At 38.0% G+C, this 9,796-nt stretch overlaps 1 protein-coding gene across 1 annotated transcript in view; it reads left to right on the top strand.

Annotated features, from left to right (window-relative positions):
- Positions 1–592: 592 nt before the first annotated feature.
- The window catches only part of CUNH15orf41 (chromosome unknown C15orf41 homolog), a 144,806-nt gene continuing 135,602 nt past the window's right edge, over positions 593–9,796 (top strand). Inside the window, exon 1 of the mRNA XM_015813575.1 lies at positions 593–884. Coding sequence (XP_015669061.1) covers positions 784–884 — 101 coding nt within the window. The 5' untranslated portion in view covers positions 593–783. The remainder of the gene's footprint in view (positions 885–9,796) is intronic.

Here is a 9,796-nt window from a genome sequence, read left to right as displayed (position 1 = left end):
ATAAATCTTTTTAAATAAAATTCCCTTCAGAACTGGATGAATTTATACATCAGAATTTCCTTTAAAAGCTTCAGGATTTTTCTTTATTATAATCTGAATAGTATAAGTTATAATCAAATTAAACATTTGCAATGTCTGCCCCAATAAACTCTTTCTGTATGAAGTTGGTTGCCCCACATCAGGCTCCTTTGTAGTGCATCAATAATTACGCTGCCTCAACAGTTACTTTTATCCACACATGATCGACCAATACACAAACCGACAACTGTGCATAACTTCTGCCTAAGGAGGCCAGCCATAGCTCCATATTTAAATCATTTTAGGGTCTGGGCAGTCTGAGCAACCAGTATCTCCTTCTTTCAATCCTATCCAGGTATCAAAAATTACACTCCCCCCGAAGGATAGCATAAGTTCCGGACAAACCGGCCGGCCACCAATGTAAGAAAAAGGCCAACTGTTCCTTTGCCTCTCGCTCGCTCCGAGCAACCCGCCGGCCTCGCAGCGTTCAGCCCAGGAGGAAAAGGGCCGAGCCGGGCTCTACGCGCCAGCGAGGGTGGAGCTCCGAGCGCAGCGCATGAGTGTTCGTCTTTTGCAGTGGCGCGAAGCCGCAGAGACGGGGCAGGGGTTTCTTTTGGCTTGCCGGGTTTCACCAAACCCTCCGCTTCCACTCGGCGGTGGCCGGAGCCGGGAAGCGCCCATAGCAAGGGAATTCTTCCCCGCCCCAGCCGTGCCCTTGCGCTCTGCTACAGCTCGCAGGGGTCATCTCCGTTCCCGGGAGAGGTTATGAAGCTTACTAAAGCCCAATACGAAGAGGTGGTTCAGTTCCTGGCTCAGGTACCGCCCACCCGGCAGAGCCTGAGCAAACTAAAGGAAAAATTCCCCAGGTAAGTCTACCCCGGGCAGCCTCTGTCCTTCCCCCCCCCCCTTCCCGCCGCCTGGCTCTTCCAAGGCAAATTCCGCCCCTTTTTTTACGCGAAGGAAGTGAAAAAGTCAGCTGTCGGAAGTACCTGTTAACAAGTGGCGGCCCGCGCCTGCGGGGAATCCTTTTTTGTAACGGGAGAGGAGACCCTTTACCCTGCTTTGCGGCGTGATAAAAGGCTCACTTCCATCTACTGTTATTTCGCTTCGCTGTTTTTGTGCTGGATTTTAAAAAGGAAGCGGGAGAGTAGAGGAACAGTAAAAAAGAAATGTGACTCTGGCTTGCTAAGGAGCTCAAAATGAAAGTTACCCATGAGTAAAGATGTAAAGTGCGGTGTGTCATCTCTAGAATGGCCACTCCTAATGTAAATAAGCTGCTAGTTCTCAATAAATTATCTATTCTTCTTTTCAGCGTGGTGTGGGACTGTAGGATGCCAACTGTCGTGGGAACCAGTTCTAATACTTTTTCTTTTAAGATTTGGTATAAATACCTTAATTCTTACAATAGAGATGGTGGAGCAGTGTTTAGATACAGTCCTTGATTTACGTCCACACTTGAGGCCAACATTCCTGTTGCTAAACAAGACACTTAAGTGAGTTTTACCCCATTTTATGACTTTTCTGAATCACTGTAGTTGTTAATAAAATGGTTGCTAAGTGAATCTGGCTTCCCCATTGACTTTGCTTGTCAGAAGGTCACAAAAGGTGATCACGTGACCCTGGGACACTGCAGCTGTCACAAATACATGTCAGTTGCTAAGTCCAAATTTTGATCATGGGGATGCTGCAGTGATCGTGTGAAAAACAGTCATAAGTCACTTTTTTAGTCCTGTCGTAACTTCGAATGGTCACTAAACAAATGGTTGTAAGTCGAGAACTACCTGTACTATCCATATGCTTGCACTTTATAATTTACACTCGCTTCTACAAAAGGTGCCATTTTCCCAAGTAGGGTATATTTCCCTAATCTTCCCAAGTACTACAGATCTGATATAGTTTGGAGCTTTGTATGGCCACATACCACAAGAAAAAATAAGGTCAATTGTCTCTGTTAGCTTACCAGACAGATTGGTTAGGGTAATTTGGATTATCAAGAACGCTGCCTTAAATGATTGGAGGAACAGTAGACTGAAATAAAAAAGTCTAAAACATGTATTACTATTTCTTAGTATCGTAAAAATAATGTTCATACATTTTATATTCACGTTGGCAAACATATTTAACAGCTCCTTTAGCACTTAACTCTTTCTAGCGTCACTGAAAAGTCTTAATGGTAGTCATATTATTTCATTGCAATAAAGCAACCAAAGCTATCTGAAATATAGCTGAATTATACCATTTAATTTTCTCATTCTAGAGGCCATTCTGTCTGGTAGGTTAAATAATCACTGAGATAGGAAGATACAAGTACTAAAGATATACAACACTTGGACATGTTTTATGTTTACATGTATATAAGGATACCTAGATAGCATCTGTGTACACCTCCTTAAAACAGTGGCCTCTTTTTGCCCTGGCATCATATGGCTGCTCTCCTCAGCCACAGGGTAATCATGGAAAAAAATACTTGTTCTGTGCGGTCCTCTCTGAGCTTAATTGCTTGCATATGTTTTATTATCCAACTAGGTAACATCAGTGTGAGTGTAAGTGATGTTAACTAATTGGGTAATGAAATGTTGCAAGCAAATAGTCAAACTCAGAAAGCACCAAGGACTCCATAGTTACATATATATGAGCTACATATATATGAGCTACATATATATGAGCTACATATATTCTTTTTTATTGGGCCATACATTATGTTTGAAGAGTTGCAGGTGCCATGTTTGTGACCCTACATGCTTGGAAGCTCCACTTCTGAATCTGAATCCTTGTACAGCTCTACTTCATACCAAAAGACAGGATTAACCTTCCTCAGACTGAGGATCATGCTAGTTGTACATAACAGCTTGAAGGATGTCCTCAAAACGTGAGTGAACCTGAACTCCTTTTGGGAGATAGTGGGTTTTTAAAGGGAAAAGAGAGAGAATTTGTTACTTAAAAATTTCCATGTAAAAAGGGAAAAACAATTTAGGATTGGCTGTAAGACTTGATTTTCTAGTTTACCTTAGGCCAGTCACTCTCCAAGCCCAACCCACCTCATAGAGTTATCTAGACTATGTTTGCATAGGAGGAAGGAGTATTAGGTATGTTTGCTACCTTGAGTTATTTATAAAAATAATAAAGGCAAAAATAAAATAAATAAAATAAAATAAAATAAAAATGAGCCAGCAGTGTGTTAAATATGAGCCAGCAGTGTGCTGCAACTGCCAAAAAAGCCAACATAGTGCTAGGCTGCATTAACAGAGGGATAGAATCAAGATCACGTGAAGTATTAATACCACTTTACAATGCCTTGGTAAGGCCACACTTGGAATACTACATCCAGTTTTGGTCACCACGATGTAAAAATGATGTTGAGACTGTAGAAAAAGTACAGAGAAGAGCAACAAAGATGATTAGGGGACTGGAGGCTAAAACATATAAAGAACAGTTGCTGGAATTGGGTATGTCTAGTTTAATGAAGAGAAGGAATAGGGGTGACATGATAGCAGTGTTCCAATATCTCAGGGTTTGCCACAAAGAAGAGGGAGTCAAGCTATTCTCCAAAACACCTGAAGGCAGGACAAGAAGCAATGGATGGAAACTAACCAAAGAAAGAAGCAACCTAGAACTAAGGAGAAATTTCCTGACAGTTAGAACAATTAATCAGTGGAACAACCTGCCTCCAGAAGCGGTGAATGCTCTAACAGTGGAAGTTTTTAAGAAGAGACTGGACAGCCATTTGCCTGAAATGGTATAAGGTTTCCTGTCTGAGCAGGAGGTTGGACTAGATGACCTCCAAGGTCCATTCCAACTTTGTTATTATTATTATTATTATTATTATTATTATTATTATTATTATTATTATTATTATTATTATGGATCATCGCACAGTCAGCCAGATGTTCAGACTGGATTTGGCATTTTGTCTACCTATCGAGTCCTTTCCCAGGACCTGGGATAGGCAGAAGTGGATGTTTGATGGTATTACAGATATCGTCGCAGGATGGAAGCAGTTCCTAGTAAGGCCGCCTTTTGCAATTGACTAATAGCGAATTTGTCAATGCCAATGGTGTTCAAGTGGTGCTCCAGTTGTTTTGGAATTGCACCTAAGGCGCCTATTACTATTGGTACTACTTTTGCTTGCTTTTGCCACAGTCTTTTTATTTCTATTTGTAGGTCTCTGTATTTTGTTATCTTCTCCAGTTCTTTCTCGTCTATTCTGCTGTCTCCAGGCACTGCCACGTCCACTATCCAGACTTTTTTTTGTCTTTCTTATCGACAATTGTTAAGTCTGGGGTGTTATGTTGCTGGTGCAGTTTAATTTTATCATTTTCTATGACTTTCTCTATTTTATGATCCCACCAGTTTTTGCTTACAGGCAAATGATATTTCTTGCAGATCTTCCAATGCATCATTGTTGCTACTTTGTCATGCCGCTGCTTGTAGTCAGTCTGTGCAATCTTCTTGCAGCAGCTTACCAGGTGGTCCACTGTTTCTTCAGCTTCTTTGCATAGGCGGCACTTACTGTCTGTTGCTGTCTTCTCAATTTTGACTTTATATGCATTTGTCCTTAAGGCTTGGTCTTGTGCAGCCAGAATTAGACCCTCGGTCNTACTTGCAGCATTCCACGCCCACCTATTTGCCTTGGTAGATAAAGTCTGTCAATATCACTTCGCGGATGAAGGGCATGATTCATTGTCATTATTTTTCTGGTCTTCCTATCCATTGCTTTTAGTTCTGCTTGAGTCCAGTCCACTATTCCAGCTGTGTATCTAATGACTGGAATTGCCCAGGTGTTGATTGCCTTTATAGTATTTCCTCCATTGAGTTTGGATTTTAAGATCTTCTTCATTCTCTTGATGTATTCACCTCTGATCTTTTTCTTGACTTCAGTGTGCTTGATGTTGTCAGCTTGAAGGATACCCAAGTATTTGTAGTAATCTTCCTCATCCAGACTCTTAATGTTATTTTCGTGGGGCATCTTGATTCCTTCAGTTCTCACTATTTTTTATTATTATTATTATTATTATTATTATTATTATTATTATTATTATTATTATTATTATTATTATTATTATTATTATTATTATATACATAATTTTCAGTTGAGAAGTAGGATGACAACTATGAACTGCTAATTTCCTTGCTGGACTAATCAATATGAGATTACAACTATTGTCACTAAGAGCTGTGGTGGCGCAGTGGTTAGAATGCAGTACTGCACGCTATTTCTGCTGATTGCTGGCTGCCAGCAGTTCGGAAGTTTGATTCTCAAGGTTGACTCATCCTTCCATCCTTTCAAGGTTGGTAAAATGAGGACTGTTGTGCACAAAACATTCAATCAGGTTAAAAAGCTTTTTTTACGGCTGAGAATCTGGGGGACATCCAACTTTGTTTCTAGGAACAAAGGTCTTAGAAAAATCCTTTTTGTTTTCATTTTCTCTGTTCCTTTGGACCCCCTAGTAACAATACAGGTAATTCTGGACTTACAACCACAATTGGGACCAGAATTTTGTTTGCTAAGTGATGCAGTTGTTAAGCAAATCATCATGTGACCAGACCCAATTTTATGACTATTTTTATTGTGGTGATAAGCGAACTATCACAACTATTAAGCAAGATATCATGTGAGCATGATTTGTAATCTTTTCTACCAGTTTCCCCACTGATTTTGCTTGGATGCTAAGTGGGAAGTTCACAGATTGTGATCACATGATCACAGGGGTATATATTACAGGCATAACTTCAGTTGTAAGTTACTTTTTTCAGTACCATTGTAACTTTGAACTGTCATTAAGCAAATGGTCGTAAAACGAGGTTTATTGCAGGTAGGGAATAAATGGGAGACGGGGCACATCTACAATAAATACACATGATAAATACAACGGTGAGAGGAAAACAAGATTTGGCAGGAAAATGTTCAAGTGGTTTTGGCAGGAAAAACTCTCGGCACATTTCTGAACTTTTGATACAAATTGAGTATATTGGCACAAATCAGATAATAGCATATTTTTCACTTAAACCAAATTCTTCAGTGAAAATGATCAATCACCTAATTACAAATTTGAATAAAGTGAGGTAAACCTGAAGTTGATTCCAAAATGAGCTTGCTCAGTGGCTTTTTTTGTACATACCCAGTTCAGAAAAATATTATTGAATTATCTCAGGTAGGATGCACAAAGTAATATATGAAAAAAAGAAACCATGAATATAGTGGCATACCCTTGTGAGTCATTCATCACAAGATTTATAGGGATACACATCTTTCTGTAAATGGGGGGCATACAAGTATTAAAAGACAGCCCATGTATTTGCTTGTACAATGACTGGGCTCTTTTTTTTTTTAGCTTTGCAACCATTATAATTATATCCAGGCTCATGTGTGTAATACTGAAAATTACAGAAAATAAATATATTCTTCATGGGAATTTCAAAAATAGGGGATTTATAAGTTGTTTCCTTTCTAAAGCATAGAAGGATATGTGTCACACTTTTCAAAGTACCAGAGATACAAATAACATCAGAAGGCTGGTAGTTTAAAAATCTTGTCTCTAGAATGGAAGAAAGTATTAGCTTAAATAGGCCTTTGTAAAGGAAATCCTAAACATGGAAAAGTTAAGACCCATTATTGTTCAAAGGAAAATATATACCAAAAATGAAGGGAAAACAGATCTTCTGAGGCTGAATTAGGAAATTCTAGTTTTCAGCATCTTAAAAGATTTTGGAGAACTATTTTTGCTCATTTCCATTTTCATCTGCAAATGAATTCTCAGATTTGAGAATTGAAACTATTGGCATAAGAATAAACTTCAAAGGCTCATTTTGTCACATCTTAAATTGTTTGATCTTTTGCCCCATAAATTAACAGCATGGTTCCCATCCCCACTCTTTCACTGTATATATAGTACATATTTACAGAACTTGCACCAGGTTCCAAGGGGTAATTCTTAATTTTTTAGGAATTTTCAAGCCAGTTGACAGCAGAAGGATTATTATTCAGTTGAAAGTTTCAAGCTCAGTAAATGAGTTGAATATTAATATACTATCTCTGAAATAATTTCATCTCTTGGATGTTACCATATAGGGAATATTTTCTATTTAGTTTCATAATAAAAAAAGAAGTCATTGAAGATGACTTTTCCTAAACACATTTTTAGTTATAAAATAATTGCTTTTTATTATTTTGTATATTAGAGGAACTGCCCATTTTGTAATCTGGTAATATTTTGCTAATATTTTTGTTAAATTTAGCTAAATAAAATATTTTATATTTAAACCTATTAAACTTGATAAAACTACTTCATGAATGAAATAGCCATTATTTCTTATATTTTCTGAGTATACAGAATAGTATCATTTGTGGAAATTTACTGTTCTGTCTAGAATATATCTTTCTGCCAATATGCCTAGACTCTAAAATGAAAATATTGTGTGTGGATGAGAAATTGCCAATAATGGCAGAAATCCTGATGGTTTTATGATAGATGCACCTGTCCATTAGGAAATGGCCTGAAACCACCAACTCTCCTTTGAAAGTTCCTGAAGCCTTTTAAATCAAATTAATCTTCAAGCTTCTTGGGACAATTTGGGATAGGCAGAACTTTTTTTTTCTATAGATCCTGATGAGATGAAACTGATACTGATATTTACACTGTCAGAGAAAACCATGTAAATGGTGTCAGACAAAGCTGTGTTCAAAAATAATGGAAACATAAAAATACTAAGAAGATGAAATGTGTTTGTAATATTTAATTTTAACCACATTTGTAGACAGTTTTATGTTAAAAATTAGCATTTTAGTGCCCTGAGACACAATAAACCATTTGTTCTAGAATAGTGTGGACGAATGTATCATAGATTTAGAATTGCTATCTTAAACATGTTTTCTCAAATACAAGTCTCATTTAGTTAAGTGCAAGTGAATTGCAACCTTAAATGTTTTGTATTACAAACAATCTTTGCTTTGCAGTTTGCTATGACTAAGTAAATCTTTTTTCATTCTGGCCTCTATAGGCTTATGAAAAAAGGCTTTGGATCAAATTTATCAATGTAAAGTCACTCGTAAGAGTAAAATTAGTGCATAATTTATAATGTTGTATCAGGGACTTGACTATAGCTTAAAAGATCATATACTTTCATGTACCACAAGGTTCCTAGTTTGAAAAATAATCTCACCTAAAATCTTAGAGGCTTGTTGTCAATCAGTGTTCAGAATATTGAACCAAATGATCAGTTCTAGCATAAGGTGGTTTTCTTGTAGTTAGTTTTATGTGCAGTCTCCTGAGGGGATATCCACCAGTGCAAGTTGTACAGATGGCTTAACAAGTGATTTAAATGCTACCCTGGGTGCCTTAGAAAGTTATTTCACTGTAATCTTGCACTCTTCTATTCTGTTCCTTATGTACTACCAAATCTGCTCTGATAGATCTCCAACCTTCTGACAGATTGATATCTGATTTATATGCCATTGTAAAACTACATGTAATCTACACTGACTCCCAAGTAAAAACAAAAATGGAAACAAAATAATACCATAAGCTCCTAAAATTCATATTACAGATTCATAAAATCCATACTGCAAAACCAAATGGTATCAACATCACTACCCAGATGTCCTCTGGAGCCATCAGTTTTCACTAACTTCTGGAAGGTTTTCAGAGTGGGTGGGAGGCTGGGCTGAAGGAGGAGGTTCTTCCAAAATGCAGGAACTGCTATCGGAAAGTACTGACTGTGTGCCTCTTTACCTTTTGATAATTGGAACCACTAATAGATTTTTCCAGAGAGCACACACTGAATAATTCAATTCCACACAGAAAAAGTTGTCCTGCAAGTACACGGGGCAAGCCATCTGGGGCTTTAAATGTTAAAGTTAGCATCCTGTAACTAGTGCAAGACTCACACTAGTTGTGTACTATGGCTTTCTTTTGCCACTTCATGGGCACTAATGCAAATTTATGCAACACATTTTCTCAGAATTCTTGACAGTTCCCAAATCCTCTTACATCTCAATATAAACCACTTTACAACTGATCAAGGTTCCAAACATCACTTATTGTAGGTCACTATTTTAAATCATGGTGAGATACAGAAAATCTATCTTTCACTCTACCTGAGCAAATTCAGCAAAAGGACTAGCTTTTTTTAAAAGAAATAATATTGTACTTACTAATATTTATACTGAATGTCATTTATGAAAGCTGTATTATACAGTTTGTTTTTCCAATAGCATTTATAGGAAAAACTAATAGGTAAAATGTGACTTGCTGTTCAAGCTACATTAAGCTAAGCTGGCAAATGGACTGCAAATGTGGAATGTGATCCTTATCAGTGTATGCTTGAAAAAGTTACAGTAAGCCTAAATGTATACTGCACTACCAGTTTTTCATATATAGTTTAAATACAAATATTTATATAAATAGTTTGAGCCAAATTTGAAACTTATCCTAGCATAGATGTATTATGAAGAATAATAAATAAGGCTGCAAGAGATCCATTAGATCTGGATGGGGAGGAACAGACTCAGACTCAACCCTTCCAAGACCGAGTGGCTGTGGTTGCCGGCGCCCCGGCATAGTCAGCTGATCCCATCGCTGACTATAGGGGGCGAAACTTTGGCCCCCTCAGAGAGGGCACGCAACTTGGGTGTCCTCCTGGATCCACGGCTGACACTGGAAGATCATTTGTCGGCCGTGACCAGGGGGGCGTTTTATCAGGTTCGCCTGATTTACCAGTTGCGCCCTTTTCTGGACCGGGACGCTTTGCGCACGGTCACTCATGCCCTCGTCACCTCCCG

Source organism: Protobothrops mucrosquamatus, unplaced genomic scaffold, assembly GCF_001527695.2.
Source record: "Protobothrops mucrosquamatus isolate PMUCROS unplaced genomic scaffold, P.Mucros_1.0 scaffold170, whole genome shotgun sequence".
Classification (NCBI taxonomy): Eukaryota; Metazoa; Chordata; class Lepidosauria; order Squamata; family Viperidae; genus Protobothrops; species Protobothrops mucrosquamatus.
Note: the sequence above shows the minus strand (reverse complement) of the source record. Positions and strands in the feature narration are given on the sequence as shown.